The sequence below is a fragment of the Lingula anatina genome, chromosome 1 (genome assembly GCF_051362555.1).
Source record: "Lingula anatina isolate TDL-2025a chromosome 1, LinAna3.0, whole genome shotgun sequence".
Lineage (NCBI taxonomy): Eukaryota > Metazoa > Brachiopoda > Lingulata > Lingulida > Lingulidae > Lingula > Lingula anatina.
This window is the reverse complement of record NC_141767.1, coordinates 63,547,638-63,569,216: the sequence shown is the minus strand read 5'-3', so window position 1 is coordinate 63,569,216 and position 21,579 is coordinate 63,547,638. Positions and strand designations below refer to the sequence as shown.

Genomic DNA, 21,579 nt, shown 5'->3' with positions numbered 1-21,579 from the left:
ACATTTAGGTAACGGTTACGAGCAATTAACGGCCTATATCATATGGCGTTCTCAATATCTGGTCAGATATATAGAACTAATCATGTAATTAGATATTCTATAAAACATCAAATACAGAGGCGACCAGATCAGTTTATGATTCTTGAGTAGATGAATAAATAAGAATGGCTAAAACCCTTTTAAAATAAAAAAACTAAGAAATATTGCAAAAGCAACATAAAATTTTGACTTCATATTTTGGAGATGAAGACAAACGAATGAATATTTTCCGCACATGCAACACCTAGACTAATCGGTCTTTCGTGAAGCTAAAACGCAGTCTTGTCTCCGAACAAATACAGCTTTCCTTTTACTCCCATATGACTTCAAATAACGCATTTAGTGGTAATTTGACTTAAAGCCATAATGAGTTTTAAAATCACATACTCTAAATACCATATACTAGTCCCCCAAAATGAATATAATGATCAAAATCGATTAATAAAATAGCCGTGTCGTATATATATATATATATATATATATAAATGAATGGTGTAAAATCAAGGTGATACAGCCCGTTGACTGACTTAGAATCTTTTGACGTCATCACATCGCTCAATCGACTGACCTCTGAGCTAACCTAGATGCAAACGTTGAGTTTAACTTCCTCTGTAATGCACGTAGACCTAGAGCCTAAGGCACGGCAATGGAAACGGAGAAGGTGCCGATTGTTGATTTTTTTGGACATGATGGAGTAATGAAATCCTTGGGAACCATAGGGGCTGAGATATACAGTGCATTTAAATCAGCAGGGTTTGTTTACCTGAAGAACCATGGTATTGCGGCGCCAAAGGCAAGTTTTTTCGAATTTCAATTTCAGTTATATTTACCTTGCAAAAGTACAAGATGCACGGTTATACCTAGACAGAGTCTTTGATTCTCATTCTAACTACAACCTTGGACATAATAACGTTATTATGTCCAAGCTACAACGTACCCAACCTCTGTGGTGAAGCAGTTGACCAAAACTGCATTCAGAGGATGTGTATCTGCCTGGTATCAGTTCCCTTCTTGTCGGTCCACGTGTACATTTATGTACACTTATCAATATAAGTACTGTGCGAGACCCCAATCTGGTGCCGAAATTTGTTTAGGCGTCGTATAATATACCAGTAAGACCCTGTTTGATTTTGGACCAATTTTCTAGAGGACCCTGAAAGAAAATGTCTAAAGGGTACATGCATTTACAATGTTTCAGTAAACAAAGGCATATTTTCCCCTCTGTACTGATAAAATCAGAGGTATAAACCTTTCCAGAAAATTTCCTTCTCCAAACTGAAGTACTTAATATTGTTGTGAGTAAATGGCATTAAAAACTTATTAATTGCTAGCTGTTCTGATTAAGGGAGATCTGTTTCTAATCAATAACATGAAATCGAGACCATTATCTAAGTGGATATGGAAAATCCTACCAGGGGTAATGTACAAATCTCCCTTAATCTTTTCTTTTAGAAGCACTGAACACTCTTGTCACATTTCTTTTCTACTTAGCACTAATATTACATTTTTCATGATGCACAGCCAAAGTAAAACTTCATATGGGGGTTTAGGTTAAACCTGTAGATACATAGACAATATAAATCACAGTGTGGAAAAATGCAAAGCAGTGCATAAGCTGATTCAATAACAGTAGTATATCTGTCAAAGCATTAAGGCTAGCTTTCCTACTGTCATGTTAAACTTTGGTATTCTCTTACAGACTTCTGGTGGTAATGTTATCTTGGTATCTCTATGGATAGTTATAAAACATTTGTTATCTGATTGCTTATATTTACAAGTAGATTTCTTTTTGTTCTGAAGATAGAAGCAGCTTTCAATGTGTCAAGGGAGTTTTTTCAGCTACCTGTGATTGTGAAGCAAAAATATGCAAGGCCTACAGACTCAAATGAAGGTTGGGTTGCTGTTGAGCGGGAAAGGTATGGGGATTGTGACAACATTTGATTAATGCACCTTACAAGTACGCTGTACTGGTTCATCACTATTGACACTGGTACAGGTTTAGAAAAAAATCATTTAAATGTCTTGGCTATATAACTGGCCTGTATAAACTATGTCAACAGGTGTGAAATGCTTAAGAAAAAAGTGATGTTTATATAATTGATAACAGAGCTTAGTTGTATCTGTCCTATAAAATCCATGCTGTCATACTTTCAGTGAAGGTATCTGCATATGTTTGATAATTTATTTAAGTTATCATCTTATATAAACAGGGTTCAGCATTGAAAAGTGCTTGAATTTTCTAGTAACCTTGCACCTTCAATCAGTTGGAATTCAGCCTTGAGAAATACTTGAAATTGCAATTAGCCTTGGACATCATTTGATTTTATTTTTTTCATGTTTTAACAATTATGTGTTAAAATGCAAAGTTTCTATGAAATATTACATGTCGTTTATATTTGGCACGTACACTTATAAAGGACAGTGCATTGCCCTCAATTGCATTCAGTGTCCTTGAAAATACTTTAATTACAGCTTCAAAAGTCTTTGAAAGTCCTTGAATTTGTTTTTAATGTTCCTGTATAAGCCCTGTACAAAGCAAATTAATTTCAAGCTGTTAGACCATTAAATTATTTCTATTTGTCAGAGTAAATTGAAGATGTGCTTGTTAAGAATGAAGGTATCTCTCTATTTCATTTCATGTTGAATAAAATTGTTCCCTTAATTTGTCTACATGTTTCAAAATGTCTTTTAAATGCTTTAGCCTCAATCCTGAGAGGCCTGCTGATTTGAAAGAAGCGTTCAACTTTAGTAAAAAAGAAAATGTAAAGGTACATGTACATTCAAGCAACCACTTGTTTGAAGCACATCTGAAAGCAAAAGACTCTTGAACTTGAAGAATTCTTACAATCATGTTAGAAATAAACTGTTACACTAGCCTGTAGTTACAGACTAAGTTTTAATAACATAACATGCTTTCGAGTGCTTAAAATCCTTGTATAAATTTATGATTTAATATAATTTAAAAGCATATGTTTGCCCATATTAGCTTTAGAGAGTACAAATGTATGAGGACACAAGTAATTTGGAATGATAAATCCTAATACATAATGGAAAAAGTTATGTCTTGAACTTTTTTTACAGAATTGTTTGCCTAAAGAAGTTACAACATTTAATCCAGTGCTTGCTGATTTATTTGATGAGGCACAACAGTTAACTTTTAGAGTGTTGGAGGCACTGGATGAAGGAATGCCAGGAAATGTCAATGTGAAGGTTAAGGTTAAAACATTATAACATGAATCAAATTTTGTTCCAACTGGAGTCTGCTATGCTTAATTAATGAAAAGAGTCATGTCATTTGATGCCCTAAGACATCCAACACATTTTTATCTCCGTAATCAGCCCTTTGTCTGTACAAAAATTATTTCAGATGGTGCAGTTTAAAGATATCCACTCAAAGAGCTGTTCTGGAAGTAAAAAAGGAAAAATAAAATTCAACTTTGCTTATAAATAGTTGTATTTATGAATTTGTCTAGAAAATAATTTTTACTCTCCACTTTTCTCTTTTAAGATTGACAACATCTTCACCAATTCCCACAAATTGATTGGCAAGCCTGGGAATGCTACAGGGTTAAGAAGTTTATACTACCCTGCATTGGACCCTGAAGGGTGTATGTATTAATGCCAGATCTTATATGAATGGTCCTCTGTATGTAATACACAAGATGCATGTTTATTAAATTTTCTTTTAAATAATCCATGCAGACATATAACAAGATCAACATTAAATTTTATGACAAATATTATGTTGGGATCTTACCTTTCAGCTATCAAGCCAGGTCAGGTGAGGTGTGGAGAGCATTCTGATTATGGCTCCATTACAATCTTGTTTCAAGATGATATAGGAGGGTTAGAGGTAAGAAGAAATATCTGTTGTATTAGCTTTGCTCATTAAAAAATAAGCTCATATTGACTATGTTTCACTTGTGTACATGCACAATACACGTGCACAGTACAGGACACTCGTTCTGTAAGATTTATTAGTTATTATTAGATTTATTTATGACATTTAAATATGTTTTGAAATATAATTTTGCTAAACATTCTTGTTTTAATTTTTAATACATCATACTGAAATGAGACACTTGTCATTGCATACTCATGATATATTATTTCAGGTGCAAAGAGTAGATGGGATGTATGTGCCAGCCCCCCCTATCCCAGGCACGGTATTGGTTAATGTCGGAGACCTCATGCAAAGATGGACTGCTGATCAGATCAAATCAACGGTAACAAAGACATACATACTTCTGTTTTCCAGCTTATTTATTTATTCATTTATTATTATTATTATTTAGTTATTTCAACTTTAAGGGGAGTGGAGCTAATGTTAGTTTTACTTATGCAAAGAGAATATACCAGTTTGTGCCTGTAAAAAAACTCGAATTATTAATTGTATGTATCACATACTATGATTCATTACTCCGTAAATATCTTTCAGAAACACAGGGTGCTCATTCCAGAAAAAGAGCTGCTCATGCGCCAGGTACGGCAGTCCATAGCTTTTTTTGTCCAGCCAGACGATAACTTCCTCATAACTTGTCTAGATGGGTCAAATAAGTACGAACCTGTCTCATCCCTGGACTACTTGAATATGAGGTTTGCTGCTACATATTAAGTGTGTTGTTATCACAGTCAATTTCTAAATTAAAAAGAATATGTATTTTGTGATAACTGTTTGCAGACCTTGTAAACAATTATTGTAACTATCTATACATGTACAATCTGACCATTAAATTACAGTTTAAGTCATTTTAATTATTATTAATTAAAATTATGCCATCAATTAAGACTGCATTCCCAGTACTAGCTGGATTGATCTAACTCTGTGGGGCTTCTTGCTAAAGTGCTTTTAGTGTAATCAGCCTAATTGTCTGGCATCCCCCCCCCCCCCCCCCCCCCGTAACTAGGGATAATTGACTAACTTAAAGCAGCTGGAGTAGGCATGATAGGCATTTAAGTCACTTACCCTTAAATGCAGTTTAGCAAGAATCCCTGCAGAGTTAGATCGATCCAGCTAGTACAATGGGTTTATGGGAACACTCCCTAAGTCATCATTTCATGTCTTCAAGTAACAAACACCAATTTTCATTTATAATGCCCAATATGGCTTATGGTTTTTAAGTAAGTGATATTTTAAGGTTGTTGTTTTCATTATTTTTATTAAAATTCTCTATGCAACTTAAGTGGTTTTAAAAATCATTAAAACTGTAAAACTGTAAGTTAATACTTGTCTTGTTATATTTGCTTTATGTTTTTAAATATAACTACAAACAGAAATTCATAGTCAAACATGGTATCAGGGAATAACCTAAAGAATAAATATTTTATTCCATTAAAAATCCATTAAAAATTGCCACAAATCAGATGTAGTATCATAAATTTAGTTTTTCTAAATAATACCACAAAATGAAGTAAATTGTAATCTAGCATCAAGATGTACTTGTTACTGGATGCAAAATGGCTACAGTTCATCTTTTACATTCCTGTCTGAACCAGAATGAATGTCCTTCTTTTTTACATTTTTCTGCTCTGAGATCATACTGGACTGGTTTTGGTTTAAAGATCCACTCTCTGCAGGTGTCTCGGCTGCTTTAGTGGTGGGTTCTATTGTGTCAGGTTCAGCAATAATTTCTTCTTCATCTTCAATGGCTAAAGTTGGTGTGAGTATTTGAAATGCAATGTGTTATAATCAGGGAAAGAATCAAATTATCTTCTGCTGCACCATGTTTAAGATTAACTTCATGTCAAAATTATAATATCTTATAACAGCAAAAATTATATTCTAGTAGCTAAGTAAATGCATGTTTGCAGTATTCACTGTGCTTAATAAATGACCTGGAAAATTTTGTTTAAAGTAAACTTTTTACTGTCTTAGATTTGATATTTCTAACAAATCATGTATAGATTATTATATGTCAGTCACCTTCTTTAATACTGTCATCCATTGTTTGATATGCAACTTCATGATCTTTCTTCTTATGATCTGGTTTTGTTGCCTTTTCCCCAAATTTGTTGGATTTGTTAGTACTTCTATCTTTATGTTCTGCTGCAGATGCCTCTTTTTCCTTTTGTCTAATCTCTTCTTCTGCTGTTATTTTTTATAAAAAAAATATTGTGATAAAATGATTTTTATTTAATAGTAAATGATGTAAAAAATTCAAAAGTTGAAGGGCGTAGAATTACAGGAGGGTTATACATTTTCCAGTTAAATTAGAATTTTTATATTAAACTGGAAATATAAATTTTGAATGATGTAAAGAATGATTTTCTTGATTATGTTTTGCATTTTTGCTTTCTTGACAAAACATATTCTGTACACAAATAATATAAGTATTGTTTTTAGATACCTGCACATAAAACTGACGCACTAACTTTTGAATGTTTTTTCTGTATCTTGTCCAATTCGGTGTTCTACTTTGTTTACTAGTATTCAGTGATGCTGTTACAAATTTTCTTAAATCGTCATGCCCCATGTGTTACTTACACTGATGTATAGATTTTTCTATAGCTTGAGCTGTCTTCTTGAATTCTTGTATCTTGGATGTTGCTTCTCTTATCATTTTCTTCAAAAGTGCTTCTTGTTTAGCCAAAGCTCCTTGGTCAAATAACTTACCCTGTGGAACACACATTATAAAACCTCCATTTATATCAAACTAGTTACATGCAAGAACATTAGAGTGAGATTCTTCATATAATAATAATAATAAATGCAGATTTTAAAAACAATTCTGAAAAAATTCTGAATTTCATGTTTTATATTTGTTTTTGTGTCAGTTTGACTTTAAACAATGTTGTCGGCCTTTGGCAAATTATACCTTGGTCTTAGTTCCTTATCAATTTATGAAAGTATATTTTAATTGTCTAAGATATTTGCCTTCATGTAATGACATGATCACAACTTATTAATTAAAAGTGGTTGGCACATATCGTTAAATAAAAAAAATACCCCAATTGATTTGGCTGAGCTGGCTACATTTTGGTCTTGCATTATCTCCTCAAAGTCTGCCATTCGATCTTCAAGAAGTCCTGTCATTTGCTCAAGACTCTGTAAATACACTGTATAGTAGCTCACCAATGTTCTTGTGGAGATCACATGTTATATAGTGTACGGTATCACATGAATTCAGTTTTTAATAAAGATTTCAATAATGAACATGTTTTGGTCAATTACCTTGGAATGGAAATTTGTTCATTTACAGATTATTTGGCCTAAACTATAAATTTGGTGAAAATTTTGCTTTATATACACCTGAAACAGAAAATATTCATGTATCAATTTTTAATAAAAGGTGCACTTATGCAATTTTTGTTTAGGAGTACAATGCAATACCTCAAAAAGTTCTCATTTTTTCTACAACAGTACCAGGTCCGTAGCCAGGGGGGGTTCGGGGGGTTCGAAAGAACCCCCCTTTTTGCTAGAAAAAGGTCCACTCTGGGTAAAATTTGACCTAGGTACATGGGGATTATATGGTAAAAGGTCCACTTTTTCAGAAAAAGAACCCCCCCTTTCAAATAGCTGGCTACGGGCCTGAGTACAGTGCATTTAAGATTTAAAGAACATACAAATTTTAACTTTAAACTGTAGTTTGATCAGGAGATTACATACGTTTACAGTTTTACATGGTTTGATATATAAAACTAAACTTACCAAAGGTGTGAGTGCATCTATGTCTGCTAAAGAAAATACTTCATCTGTATTCAAGTTCAATACATCAAAAACCTGTTGGTATAGAGTCCATTATTGTTAAACAAAAATTACACAAATAAGTTTGATATGTTTAAAACTGATGTCAGAAATACCTCCTGAATATATTAAATTATTGCTATTTTTATTCCACACACTTGGACCTGCATATATCATTTATTTGCAAGTGAATGAAAATACTTGTAGTTCATGAGGTGTGTAATTCAAAGTAAAAAGGTTATTATCTCCTTCAAATATTTAGAATTCCCCTACCTCATTAGCTATATCTTCATATTCATCATTCCACTCTGTCATATTTTTTAGCATTTTGTCCTAAAAGAATTGAAAATGTTTTCTATTATGTTGAACATATTTTTCTTTTAAAATGTATGTTGATTTGAGCATTTAATTTGCTCACAACTGCATGTACAATTATCTAAAGAAAGATACAATACGTTAAAATATTCATATTATCAAGAGGGGTGTATTCATTCTTACTTTCTTCATCTTTTCAATGAATTCCTTCAGTGTCAGTCTTACATCATGTATCAGGAAACCAATGAAATTGTGCCTACAACATACCAAATTTATCTAAATGAGCAGTTTTACATAAGCTTTCATATAGAAAGCTATTTATGTTTACAAATATTAAAAATTAAACTGGCCCTTACAGTATCAAATACATATATCTTTAAAAGTCTTCAGAGAAATAATGTTATACTGCTGCTAGTTACAAAAAGGCTGTGGGTGGGGCTTACAAAATTCTGTGCTTCATGTGGTTCTCATGCCTAGAGAGATTATTAAAATGGAACTTGTCCAGTGTGGGCGGACCAGAAATGGTGGATTTGCATGACTTCTCTGTCATCAGAGTGGACTTTTGCTGACGTCTCCAAGTTACCTCTACCTCAGTTGTTCTGCTGAAACTGTTCACTTGGTAGTACCTTGAAGGAGATATGTAGGTGTATGTATGTCTAGTTAAAACCACCCCATTTACGGTCTCCTAATGGGGTCATTCAGAATGAGAAGAGAGAAAGTGGTAGCTGGTCCACAGCCTAAATATGGTGGACCTACATGAAAGTAAGACCGCTTAATCCTGTAATGGTCTCTCCATCTCTTTCATGCCTCCCCACGCATCCTCTCTACAGAAGCACAGTAATTAAATCCACGCTCAATTCAACCAGTTGAGGGACGACGCGTGGGGAGGCGTGAAAGAGGCGGAGAGACCATTACAGGATTAAGCAGTCTTCCTTCCATGTAGGTACGCCAAATTTAGGCTGTGGACCAGCCAGCACTTGGTTCTTCTCATTCTGAATGGCCCCTGTGTAACAATCTATACTTGAAGGAGTAATTACTAAAGTTGACTGTGTCTGCCCATGTGTGTTGGCCCTCCTGTGGGAGCAAAATGTTCCCTTTCTATTTTTTAGCACTCTACTGGTACACTCAGTCTAAATATAAACTAATTTTTAAGTTTTGGCACAGTTAAAGTTGAGAAATAAAGATGTCAGTGGTAGATAATGTTTTGATCATGAAAACCTTTGTGTGGTTGGAAGAGCTTGAATTTTTCTGAAATGATGCCTCAAGCATGAGCATTGATTGTTAATTATAAACAGATTATATTACCATTTAGCTGGTATATAAACACAGTCCCCTGCGGTCAGATTTGCCTTATGATATTCAACATCAGCTAAACCTGGGTACTGGGTCAGATCGACTTGTTCGACATCCAACTTCCTCAAGTCTGCAGGAAACTAAAAACATATTCTACACTGAAATTGTCTATTTAGTTGTGTGATCATAATTTAAAATGTACTCAGTGTACATTCCATCTTTTCAAACAATTGATATTTTGCCATTTTCCATCCAGATAGCCTGTCTATACTGATTGTTATAAATCTGAACTATTCATTTACCAAGATTGTTATTATTTCAAGTGTACAATTTAACTTGGTTAGGATGTGCAATGGCAGGTCCAGGGAGGCACAGTCTGATTTGACCCCTTCTCCCCTTAATTTTCACATCCCCTACATTGTTTTATGGCAAATTTTTCTGTGTCTGCAATATTATCCACATGCACCCCCACCCCCCTCAGCAATGTCCTGGAAATGCCTTTGCGCATGTGAAAATTATACATGTGAACAGCATTATTCATTTATTATGAAAATTTAAAATCCAGTGACTCTTGCAAATAACTGGAAAATTGTTATAATTGTAAGTGTACAGTAATGAAACAAACCTTATCTTTGAACCTGGGTGAACTAACCAGTGTGAACTCACTTCTGTCCCCAGAGATGAGGCAGGTAATGGTGTCTTCCTCTTGTCTCAACAATACTGGACTTCTGTCCTCATCATTTGTCATTATAAAAGCCTTTTATTCAAGTAAAAGTGAAGTCTTAAACAAGACACTGTCTAACAAGACATATTGCAAAATATCCTCAAATCCCAAGGGATTTGTGCTCAAAAGCCAGTAATATCTAATTACAATCACAAAATTGCATCCCAAGTTGTAATTTGTGTGTACTTGTATGGTAAAATAATTGTATCAGGTAGCCTTTTTAAAGTTAATTCAATGCGTAATTAACAATACCTTAACAAGTTTCACACATTATCCACAAAGCATGTCCCTCTGTTACTTATTTTGTACTCACATGCTTAGATAACTGCTTTAAAATTGGCCCACAAAGAAGACAGGAAGGGAGGAGGACATCTTTACTAGTAAATGTTCAAGAAAATACACTAATGAGTAAACCTCAAAATATGTGAAATAAATGAGAAAGAATTTGCTAACTAATACCCTTTTATCTATCTCTAAATTGTATTTTTTATAAAAATTCTACAATTGGTCATATGTATAGTATACAAAATAATAATATCATAAATGAAAAGTAACAAATAGCAAACACAAGCCAAAAAACTTTCATACCGTTGGATGTACAGTACATGTAGGCCTTCATCAGATTGATGTGAGCAGACCTTGCAGTCAGTGAGTGTCAACATCTGCTCACATCAGTCTGATGAAGGCCTACATCCAGGTTGGCTGTAAGCTGACGGTATGAAAGTTTTTTGGCTTGTGTTTGATAATTTTCATAATGATCCAACTACAAAGCCAATGAAAATTTTTGCTAAAATAATCATAACAACAATTGATATAGGTATTTTGATTCACTTACTGGAGATATGAAGGGAGGACATCAATTAATTTCAACTCATTTTGCCGGTAAGTTTGCAGGAACTTCTTAAAGGTAGTCAAATCTTTCAGACCTGATTCCATGTCCATCTCGAGCCAAAATGTGGCAGACTGTGGCTTTTGAAGAAAATAGCTATCGCGTTGCCATCTTTTATGAGCTGGAAATTTTTTGGCAGCTTCTTTGAAAACGGTAGGAGAACTTGGTGTAACAAATTCGTTGATAAATTCAGAGGGCTTTGGAAACCCCTTTAGAGTTTCAATCTCTCGTTGCCTTTTACCTGATCCGAATGGTTTTACAGTACTTTGCGCTTCTTTTCCGTGTACTTCGCTTTTGATGCCATTTACTTCTTTGGTTATTGGTTCGTTGTAGTTATTGTCACTTATTTCGCAACTGACACCCCAAAAGCAAAAACTGAAACGAAAGAAAACAAGTGCCACGTATATCTTAGCACGTGTCCCCATATTCAACATCGTCAATTTGGTGATACATGCCGGTTTATCATCTGTTGATTCTGTACCGTGAGAATTCTCCACGTGTGCATTGTTTACATTTGGGTTAGAGAATCCCCTCAGTTGTGACGTCACTAACTGGAATCCCCCTTGACCTAAATGTTTTAGATTAGATTATTTTTGTTCATTGTGCGTGCGATACGTTACTACTGGCTATATTTCGAATACTCCTGTTTTTATTACTCGTGTTGTTCAATCGTAAGTCCAATAAAACCGATCAGGTGAAAACCTAAATTAGGTCAAATTCTCCAGTCACATGATTGGAAAATGGCGGTTGCAAGGAGGGTGCTCGTTGCTGTCCTGGTGACATTTCATTTTTATGCATCTTTTACGTTCGACTATCCATTTAGAAACACGTCTCTGCCATGGGCAGATAGGGTGAACGATCTTGTAGACAGATTAACATTGGAAGAGATTATTCTTCAAATGGCTAAAGGAGGCGCAGGACCGGGAGGACCTGCGCCGGCGATACCTCGGCTGGGGATCGCCCCCCATCAATGGAACAATGAGTGCCTGCGTGGGGTAGGTTATGGAGGCACAGCTACTACTTTTCCCCAAGCTCTGGGACTGGCTGCAGCATTTAGGTAGGCTATGAGAATTTTATTGCGCAGCGTAGATTTTGGTAATTAATTTCAACATAGTGAACGTAAAGTAAACAAAGAACCACCCCCAAACACACCTGTGTTTAAAAATGTATAAATGAATGTGTGTATCAACAACATATTTAGTAGAAATAAAAAAGAAACAAGCAGATGGAGGATTTTGCTTTGTTTTATGTTTTTTAAAGTTTTTAAAATTAATTTTCTTTAATTTTTTTTTTTTTTTTTTTTTTTTTTTTTTTTTGGGGGGGGGGGGGTTGACCCCAGCAGTACTAGCTAGTATCTTACCATTGTGTAAACTCCATGGATGTATGTTGATTCCTTGTTTTACATATGAGGGAACAACCAACAAATCTTTTTAAAAATCCTAAATTATTAGAGAAGATTTTAGTGGATATTTTAACTACAGTAGATTTCATAGTGTATGTGGATTTTCACACAGTTTACTGATGTACCATATGATACAGGGTACACTGTTCAGTTCAAACAATCAATAACAAAAAAAAAGCTATACCAAACCAAAAATGTCAGTACAGTTTCTGTTTTAAATATATTTGCAGCACAGACCTGATATTTCGAGTTGCCAGAGCTTCAGCCACAGAGGCAAGAGCCAAGTACAATGATAACATCAAGAAGGGGAACTACGGAGACCACACTGGCATCAGTTGTTTTGCTCCTGTGATAAACATTATGAGGCATCCATATTGGGGAAGAAATCAGGTTAGAAAAAAAAGGGTTCAATAATAACCAGTAATTAGTTTATTACTGACAGTTACAGATTATCCATTTTCAAAGTATTTCCCAGTTTTGGTGTAGTCTTCTCTTGTGTAAAAAGAAAGAGAATATTACAAATAATAGAATGTGGGCTTCAAAGCAGTGATAAGTAGGATTACCTCTCAGTTCACAGTAAATTTGGTAATGTAGTTAGGGTCATGGCAACATTTTTATTTTGTCAAATGCTTTAAAAGTCCATCTGTGCTTAAGGTGATAAAAAATTGTTATTTTAACCCCGTTTCAACTCACAATTTTGATATTAAAAAAAGTATGACATTAATGGGTTAGTCATCATATCTGCATCATGAATCCAGTAACCATTGCCCAACATAAAATGGGATGATTATCACATGAGATAAGCCTTTGGATATCAAAATTGTGAGTTGAAACAGGGTTTAACTAGCAATTACTCTATTACTTCCTTATGTGTGTTAATATTGACGTTGGATAGAGTGGCTGGGAGTGCTTGCTAATGTACACCTTTTGTTTTGATTAAACTGTAGGAAACTTATGGAGAGGATCCCTATTTCTCTGGTGTGTATTCTCAAAACTTTGTCCATGGCTTACAAGGACAAGACCCACGCTATGTTCTGGCTAATGCCTGCTGCAAACATTTCGACGTCCATGGTGGACCAGAGAATATACCTGTGTCACGCTTTGGGTTTGATGCAAAGGTAAAGGATATATTTAAAGTAATAACATTCTCTGATTAATGACCTTTAGGTTATGTTTTTGAAAAAAAATTAATAGATAATAAGACTTAAAGAACCACATAATTCTCTACTAGTTAATATTTTTGGGCATCTGTTCTTGATTTGAACCAAGGCAGCAAATTTATCAAGAGTTTTGCCAAGAGTTTGCATTAGAATAGACAGAGGGAAAATTAAATCATTCTTTCAGAAAACAGCTTTTATTATGAAAAGTTGAAAGAAAATAAACAATGCACATTACTTGAACTTTATTTGATGGAATGCAATTGACAAAAAAAAGTTTTATGAAAGATAAGAGATGTTAAATCAAGGGGGTAGTATGATTGAATGGCCCTGAACATGGCATTTTTTTCTTAATTACTGCTATATTATTTTCCTTTTTTTTTTTTTTTTTTTTTGAATAGGTTTCAGAGAGAGATTTCAGGACAACCTTCCTCCCTGCATTCAAGGCTTGTGTTGGTGCAGGCTCTTACAGTGTCATGTGCAGCTACAACAGGTTAAGGTTCTTATACTCATATCCACATTTGATAAAGTGTTTTTAAATACATATGATTAATCTGTCATGGTTTTAATGTAGATAAGCCTTATAGCAGGAGTAACAGTAATGCAAGATAATAAGAAATTAAAGATGAAAACTTATTCTGTTTTAGAACCACTACAGGGTGCAATCCTCTCTCTCTCTTGGAGAATCTCTACAATGAATTACATAATTATATACCTACAAATAAAATGGATTATGTTTCTAACTAATTGTTTACTAAATTGCATTTTCATTTGACAGACTAAATGGGATTCCTACTTGTGCCAACAAAAAACTGCTTACAGATATATTGAGGAAAGAATGGAATTTCACAGGATATGTTGTCAGTGATGAAGGTGCAATTGAAAACATAATATCATATCATAAGTATCTTAAAAACCCTGTGGACACTGTAGCAGCATGTGTCAATGCTGGAACCAATTTAGAACTTTCACCAAATCTCAATGCCACAGCTGTGTATATGTCTATGGGGAAAGCCATAGAGGCAGGAAAGCTCACAAAAGATACAGTGACACAAATGGTCAAACCTCTGTTTTATACAAGGATGAGACTTGGGGAATTTGACCCACCTCAGATGGTCCCATACAGCAAATATGACTTAAGTTATGTTGAGTCCAGAGAACACAGAGATCTGGCTGTGGAGGCAGCTGCCAAGTCCTTTGTTTTGTTGAAGAATGCTGGACGTGTATTACCCCTACAAACTGTACTAAAGTCTGTAGCAGTAAGTATTTGTTAAACAACAAGATGCACATTTGCTGAGAATTTTTAGGTGCCGGACTGTTTATACACAGACAGTAATTGTGATATGTAGAACTCTGTAGTGATATGTAAAGCTCAGTATTTTAGTTATATAATTCCTTGATATGGCAATATAAAATGTGTTATAATTTATTAATTGATTTATGGATTACATTGTGGATAAGCATTACACTACAAAGTTTGAGTACTTTTCTTGTCAGATTATAGGCCCAATGGCCAATGCCTCATATCAGATCTATGGAGACTACTCTGCCCCAGTGGACACTCGATACTTCAGGTCCCCACTACAAGGTCTGACCACCATGGCCCAAAAGGTGAGCGCCTTTAAGTATTGGTTCACCTGTTTGTTTTGTAATTTGTCTGGTTGATGATTGCAATTTTTTAAGATAAAAAATGCACTATAGTTTTTGCCTTAGTTGAGGAATTTGATTGCAAGATTTTATTTTGCATTTGTAATCAGCTCTATTTTTTTCATATGAAATTAGTTTTCCATTATCTTTTGCAGGTATTCTTTGCCCAAGGATGTGATGACCTCAACCCATGCACAAATTACAACCCAACAGCAGTCATCAATGCTGCAGCACAAAACGTGGATGCAGTGGTGATTTGTGCAGGAATAGGTATGGTTCCTTTGATGCTTTTACTGTTTTAGACCTGAATATGGTTTCATTTCTGTATGGTTCATGCAAAGTCCCATTTAAACTTGTAACTATTTTTTTATTAGTTTGATGTATATTTTTTATTAGTTTTATAATGTTTACAAGTTAACTTCATCACTTTTCTATCAAATGATTGAAATTAGGAATATGAAAATATCTAACAGTAAGTTATAGCATAAGAAAGGTTTTATTGCATATATTTATTTAATACATTTGGCCAGGTTTTAATGAATTTGGTATGCCATATTTACCTGGAAAATTTTAGGTTGGAATTTAGAAGCAGAGGGCAAGGATCGCAGTAGTCTCGAGCTGCCAGGCAACCAATCAAGGCTCATCATGGATGCTGCTTCTGCAGGTATTTTTTAAATAATGTTACTAATAATAATAATGTAAAATTACTAATAATGTAAAATTATTAAATAAATATCCTCTTAACTGCTGTGAAAATCAACCAGAATTGGTAGGTGACCACAGCTATAACTTCAAACTCTAAATGATAATTGCTTTGCACAATATGATGTATAGAAATTTAAATATTTGTATATCAAAACTGATCTGTTTTTTATTTCACTTACAGCACTTAATTTTTAGGATACAGTGTTTTTTTAAGACTTCAGAAATGGCAGATGTGGGGGGGGGGGCAATAGCTTCTCAGGTAACCCTTCTCCCTCTTAAAAACAGTATAACAAGCAAAACTAGACAAAAACAAATGATTTTCCATTCTTGTACTCTATATATTGTAGTAGAATTGCCCTTATCTGCTATTTTACATTTACCTCATTTCTTTCAGCAAATGTGTCATTGTTCCCCCCCCCCCCCCAATGCCCCTATCCAACCCATCCTGGCAACATGGATTTGCTAATGTGTCAGCATATGTAAGAATTACAATTATGATTTGAATAGATATATCTGTATCCTGATATTGAGTTTGGCATTGGTTGATAAACAGGAGATAAATATTCATCTTCCCAGCTAGTGGAAAGCCAGTGATCCTGTTGCTCTTCAATGCTGGTCCTGTGAATGTGCAATGGGCAAAGGAGAGCTCCAAGGTGTCAGCCATTTTGGCTTGCTTCTACCCAGCACAGGCAGCAGGTGATGCCATTATACAGGTGTTGTGGAACCAAGGGGCTCATGGTAATCCTGCAGCCAGGCTGCCTGCTACGTGGCCGGCTAACGATGCACAGGTGATTGAGAAATATTTCTAAAGGGTTATACAGTAGGGTGTGTAAATTGTTAATGTTGGCTAGTATATTAAAAGAGTGTAATGTTATTAATATTTTATAGGGTTAATAGAGTAGATACTGAATTTTTGACCAGATATTTCTAACACTTTCCTCTAATGATTCTATGAAACTATAAAAAATAATGCTCAGTAGTTTACTTGTGATTTAAGAATGTTTTTAATATTCAGGTACCACCGATAACAAATTATACAATGATAGGGCGCACATACAGGTACTGGATTGGGCCAGGTGACCCTCTCTTCCCTTATGGCTATGGTCTCTCTTATACAGAGTTCATGTACTCAGACCTGATTGTGCCAGTGACTGTGAGAGCTGGAAATAATGCCACTATTGCTGTCAATGTGACAAATATTGGAAGTTTACCAGGAGATGAGGTAAATGATGTTCATATGTTCTTGATGTTGGAAAATACCAAGGACAATTTGAAAGACATGTCTATGTATATTTATTTAAATTGAAATGGAACTTTTGTTATTGTCAACCTTGTGCATATTTCAGGCTTATGAATTTAAAGGAAGTGACTATTGTGTGCAGTGACAGCCTTAATCTTCATATGTAATGAGCATTTAGGTAAAATTACTTAAACCAATTCTGATGATAATGACAATTGCCAAGAATACCAGAAATATATTGGAAATACCTTCTTGCAGTTACATATTTCTGTATAGAAAAAAGGTAAGATAGGTAAAAACTGGGACCCACCAGGTGGGTCCTGGTTATTTTTCTGTCAGGTAGATCCCAGGTAAAAGGAAACTGAGAAATTGGAATGAATATGTTTGTCAAAGAAATGACTTCACTTTTGGTTAAAAGCAATATTGATGGAAATTCCAGGTTATTCAAATATACATAATGTGGATGGATGCCAAGGTCGTTGTCCCCAGATATCAGTTAGCTGGCTTTGCTAGAGTCAATATACAAAAGGGCCAGACAGTCACACACAAGTTTGTCATCACAGCAGAACAAATGGCAGTGTGGGAGGACAATAAGGGATTTGTAGTTGAACCAGGTAATGAATATTTGCGTAGTTGAACCAGGTAATGAATATTTGCGCACAGATTTTCCCCGAGTGGTCTATTCATGTCAGATCAATGGTAGCAGACATTATCCATAGGAATATGATGGAGTTTTTCTTCATTGTCATAATTTAACTTTTCTTTTCAACACATAATTTGATAGCATTGTATAAAGGTATAGGTAGCCAAGGGACTTGCTTCACTTGGAATTATCTCAGATTATTCTATTGATGAAAAAAAAAACATTTTTACATAATAACAGTAATGGATGGTACACAATAGTAGCTAATGATGTTCTCATGTAACTTACATCTTCATACTGACTCTTTTTCACAGATGTATTTTAATGATAGACTGACCCCTGGGGAAGTGGTAGAATAGGGATAGGGAGTTTGATTATTTATTTTCAAACATTTTCAATTTTCAGTGTTTAACAAGAAAAATTTCTGTCTTCCAGGTCGAATTAAGGTGTATGCAGGGGGTCAGCAACCTAACCAGTTCACACATGCTCCATCCAATGTCTTAGAGGCCATGTTTACTATTGTTTAACTGCAAATTTAAAACTCATGCCAAAGCAGTGCCATACAGTGTCAATAGTCTGAGGTCGCCCTGCATGTCAGGTGTACCAGCTTGCCTTTTTACATAGTACTTTTGTAAATGCTATTTACCAATCTTTTGTCTAGGGACTGGATACCAGGATGATCTTGTCTGTCTGATAGAAATCATGCAAGAATTATGATATAATTCAGCTCAGAAGGAGTAACGCTGTTGTTAATTGACCGAACATTCTTAATAGAAATGTCAAATTGGTGAAAATAGAATGTATATTTTAATAGTGGGATGTTTTTTATCAAACTTTTTTCATGAAGTTGTTATCTATACGTAACATTTTGCATTCAGATGTGATATTGAGCTTGAAACATTCCTGATTCTTCAGCAAAATCTCTCTTAAGTGATGTTTTCTGATTGAAAATTAGATTCTTTTTATATTCAGATGCATTCTTGTATTTGTACATACCTGTGTGATTGTAAATGAAATAAATGGAAATGGAGTAAAAAGGACTTTAAGATTAAATTTTTATGACATTTTAAGCTATTCTATAAGCAGAATTTTGACACTGCAATTAAACTTTGTCAGGTTTGTTAAATTATTTCATCATGACTAATGTTGGATTTTTAAAAGAGATTTTTCGTTTGTCCTGTGAGTCGAGTTACACAGTTATCTTTACATAAACAATAAAGCATTTTATGACTGTGTTTAAACTAAAAAATTATTATTATCTAATTTGGAAATAAAATAATTCACAAATTGAAAAACATTCATTACCTGTATTAGCATCAAACTTAACTTGCCATGCGTGTTAAAGCGTACGATCATTTAAATATTAGGTACTTGTACGCTGTTTATAGGTCTGATTACCTACATTGCCTTTAGAACTCTTTGGCGTCTTTTGTCTGCATGAATAGGAGTGTAATCTTAAGGCTTATTCCCAATGAAACCATCGTTCTACGTACATCAATCCCACTCTGCATGGACTCTCGCTGAGTGCAATCAGATGAACATGTCTGACATTGAGTAGAATTTAAAAAAAGCTCATGATTTATCTAGGATGTTGGAAACAAGAGCAGGTGTGTTCATCTGTTTGCATTCAGCCAAAGTCCCTGCAGAGAAGGATAGTTTCATTAAGCAGGGGCGGATCCAGAGATATTTTCTGACAGGCTTCCAAATTATCTTTATTGATCCATTCTCCATTTTTGACCGACTGCCGACAGAAAAAAAAAAATTAGATACCCATCAATGTAAACTTGAAAATCTGACCGTCTTCCGGAAAACCCAGAAGACGACCTAAATCCTAAAGTTAGTTAAATTAGTTTCACATTTTCACTGATAACAGTTTATAAAAAAAAATTGGGGTGACTTATTTTTTTTAGACACACTTTGTATTTATTGTGGAGACGAATTTACAAATAAAGTACCGTTGTACCACCTTTTTTTATAAATAAGATTCAATAAAACGACATAAAATGGATAATAGAAAGGACTAAAATATAATGTGCACGTAAAACCATAATCCGAAGTGATGTTTGTATGCATACAATGTTAACTTGTTGAAAAACTGAATTGTATTTCAATTGCCGGTGCGCTCACCAGATAAGGGGTTGAAAGAGCTTTATATTTATTTTGCATCTATCCAATGACAACAGATTCGGTATTAAACCCGATAGGTCGAATCTTCATTGCGGTTCTTTTTAAAGAATGGTAGTAACCTTTAAATGAGTGCCAGTTAATACCATCAGCGTATAATGTATGTGGACCAAGGTGGTACAAACCATTTAGACTGGACAGACTACATACCACTAGGCACCTTTGTAATATTTTGCACAATTTTCAATACTTTGTCATTATCCTTGTCTTTTGTGGTGAACGGATACCCATTATGATTTAGAAAGAGAGTCACCTGAAAAATAACAATGAAGAACTAATTCTGCGCATTGTGCTTGGGCCTTACTTTTCATTTTGATTTTTTAAAACTTATTTAGACAGCTGGTTATATCTATTTCTTAAAAGGTGCATACTTTTAGGAATAAGTTTGTGACTTCATGTACACGAGGCTTACCTGCATTGCCTGTGTATACGCCCAGTTTCAGTTTGCAGTTACTCTTTTCCGATTCAATGGCAAAGAAGTTATAGAGAGCATAGGTTTTGTTTCCCGTCACATCTTCCATGTCCACATGAAGCTTATAACGTCGGTCATTTGTCATAAGGTATACGAGGTCATTCCCTACAACACAAACACGACTTTGATCACAATGTGGATAAATGATTGAGCTGACATAGCAAATATATATATATATATATATATATATATATATATATATATATATATATATGTGAAACACGTATCAACATGCTTTCAGCAACTAGTGTTCCCGAGCTTCTTGGTTAAGTATGATCACGAGGACGACGAACCTGTAAGAAATGAACGTTGTATCCCTGTCGAGATAGGTACAATGTAGACCTTTTATCACTATCATTTTTATTATTATCATTTATCAACATTATTTGCCTTGATCATTTTCTACTGACATTAACGTTTCTTGTCGGTAGAGGTGTGGCACACAGTACTTTCCTGTAATAAGAATTTTTAATTGAATATTAAGTAACCACTATAATGTCTCTATGCATTCACATCGATTGTATAAAAAAGCAACCTTCAGCAAGCAATTCCAAATTTTAGCACAGTTTTGTATACTCGGTGGTGAGTGTTTATATGTAGGCGTTCGTCATTGCTGAATGCTGCTGATTTTATTTCTAGTTATTTATCATGACTTGTTCTTCCCTTCCTAGGAGAACCCGGTCTGTTGATAGCAGCCATAAAAGGAAATTTTACCTTTGAGGGTTATAAAGGGAACAAAGGGTTGACAGAAAAGAAAATATTACGCAACGTTTTCCAACAAGGTGATGCATATTTCAACTCCGGAGACTTACTGTACACCGACAGTAACTATTTTCTTTACTTCAGTGACAGAGTTGGGGATACATTTAGGTAAAGCATCATATAGGATTCAGTAATTTGAAGGTATACATCTGTGCAAAGAGTTTGTCTCAAACAACTCCTTGAGCTGAGCAACACATAATTATATGGGTCGAAAATGGTTGATTTCTTCCTTTTTTCTCATTTTTTTTTCATTCACGAAACAAGTGTAATTCATATGCAGTAAGTAAAAAAAGACATTATACTATTATATCTTTATCTACTACACAATGGTTGAGACGATACGTTTGGTGTTGTAGATGGAAAGGAGAGAACGTTTCCACACTAGAGGTCGCTAACGTTCTAGCAGAGGTAGAAGGCGTGGAG

General features: G+C 34.6%; 3 protein-coding genes across 6 annotated transcripts; 2 read left to right on the top strand and 1 right to left on the bottom strand.

Moving 5' to 3' along the window:
- Positions 1 to 583: 583 nt before the first annotated feature.
- Positions 584 to 5,263, top strand: LOC106151218 (uncharacterized). 2 transcript variants are annotated; one of them, XM_013524345.2, is made up of 8 exons: positions 584 to 832; positions 1,840 to 1,955; positions 2,741 to 2,807; positions 3,121 to 3,255; positions 3,548 to 3,647; positions 3,804 to 3,892; positions 4,155 to 4,265; positions 4,478 to 5,263. In XM_013524345.2, exons 1-8 carry the CDS (start codon positions 686 to 688, stop codon positions 4,652 to 4,654), a joined length of 942 nt encoding a protein of 313 aa, XP_013379799.1. In that variant the 5' UTR covers positions 584 to 685; the 3' UTR covers positions 4,655 to 5,263. The 2 variants fall into 2 exon arrangements, with proteins under 2 accessions (XP_013379799.1, XP_013379800.1); XM_013524346.2 differs by having other exon boundaries at positions 585 to 832; positions 3,121 to 3,249.
- A 72-nt stretch (positions 5,264 to 5,335) lies between these two features.
- On the bottom strand, positions 5,336 to 11,585 carry LOC106151217 (uncharacterized). 3 transcript variants are annotated; one of them, XM_013524343.2, is made up of 12 exons: positions 10,891 to 11,585; positions 10,369 to 10,432; positions 9,957 to 10,088; positions 9,344 to 9,471; positions 8,482 to 8,664; positions 8,222 to 8,294; positions 7,997 to 8,056; positions 7,688 to 7,759; positions 6,986 to 7,084; positions 6,524 to 6,653; positions 5,963 to 6,127; positions 5,336 to 5,688 (listed from the first exon to the last, which is right to left on the bottom strand). In XM_013524343.2, exons 1-12 carry the CDS (start codon positions 11,376 to 11,378, stop codon positions 5,501 to 5,503), a joined length of 1,782 nt encoding a protein of 593 aa, XP_013379797.2. In that variant the 5' UTR covers positions 11,379 to 11,585; the 3' UTR covers positions 5,336 to 5,500. The 3 variants fall into 3 exon arrangements, with proteins under 3 accessions (XP_013379797.2, XP_013379798.2, XP_086855364.1); XM_013524344.2 differs by lacking the exon at positions 10,891 to 11,585 and adding an exon at positions 10,644 to 10,741; XM_086999238.1 differs by lacking the exons at positions 10,369 to 10,432; positions 10,891 to 11,585 and adding an exon at positions 10,308 to 10,326.
- A 68-nt stretch (positions 11,586 to 11,653) lies between these two features.
- On the top strand, positions 11,654 to 18,778 carry LOC106151216 (uncharacterized). The gene is made up of 12 exons (XM_086999237.1): positions 11,654 to 12,001; positions 12,577 to 12,736; positions 13,294 to 13,464; positions 13,905 to 13,996; positions 14,282 to 14,762; positions 15,001 to 15,114; positions 15,306 to 15,420; positions 15,725 to 15,814; positions 16,432 to 16,643; positions 16,871 to 17,077; positions 17,535 to 17,709; positions 18,174 to 18,778. The coding sequence occupies exons 1-12, from the start codon at positions 11,685 to 11,687 to the stop codon at positions 18,263 to 18,265; spliced, it is 2,226 nt and encodes a 741-aa protein (XP_086855363.1). The 5' UTR covers positions 11,654 to 11,684; the 3' UTR covers positions 18,266 to 18,778.
- The last annotated feature ends 2,801 nt before the right edge of the window (positions 18,779 to 21,579 follow it).

What these genes read in the sequence shown, in the direction of transcription:
- LOC106151218 (XM_013524345.2), top strand. Translation starts at nt 686, where the DNA reads ATGGAAACGGAGAAGGTGCCGATTGTTGATTTTTTTGGACATGATGGA. An exon ending in GTAAAAAAGAAAATGTAAAG is followed by an intron (nt 2,808 to 3,120) that starts GTACATGTACAT and finishes CTTTTTTTACAG; the next exon opens with AATTGTTTGCCTAAAGAAGT. An exon ending in CTGATCAGATCAAATCAACG is followed by an intron (nt 4,266 to 4,477) that starts GTAACAAAGACA and finishes AATATCTTTCAG; the next exon opens with AAACACAGGGTGCTCATTCC.
- LOC106151217 (XM_013524343.2), bottom strand. Translation starts at nt 11,378, where the DNA reads ATGTTGAATATGGGGACACGTGCTAAGATATACGTGGCACTTGTTTTC. An exon ending in GTCCTCCCTTCATATCTCCA is followed by an intron (nt 10,433 to 10,890) that starts GTAAGTGAATCA and finishes AACATTTACTAG; the next exon opens with TAAAGATGTCCTCCTCCCTT. An exon ending in TCATTGAAAAGATGAAGAAA is followed by an intron (nt 8,057 to 8,221) that starts GTAAGAATGAAT and finishes CAATTCTTTTAG; the next exon opens with GACAAAATGCTAAAAAATAT.
- LOC106151216 (XM_086999237.1), top strand. Translation starts at nt 11,685, where the DNA reads ATGGCGGTTGCAAGGAGGGTGCTCGTTGCTGTCCTGGTGACATTTCAT. An exon ending in CATATTGGGGAAGAAATCAG is followed by an intron (nt 12,737 to 13,293) that starts GTTAGAAAAAAA and finishes ATTAAACTGTAG; the next exon opens with GAAACTTATGGAGAGGATCC. An exon ending in GCTTTGGGTTTGATGCAAAG is followed by an intron (nt 13,465 to 13,904) that starts GTAAAGGATATA and finishes TTTTTTGAATAG; the next exon opens with GTTTCAGAGAGAGATTTCAG.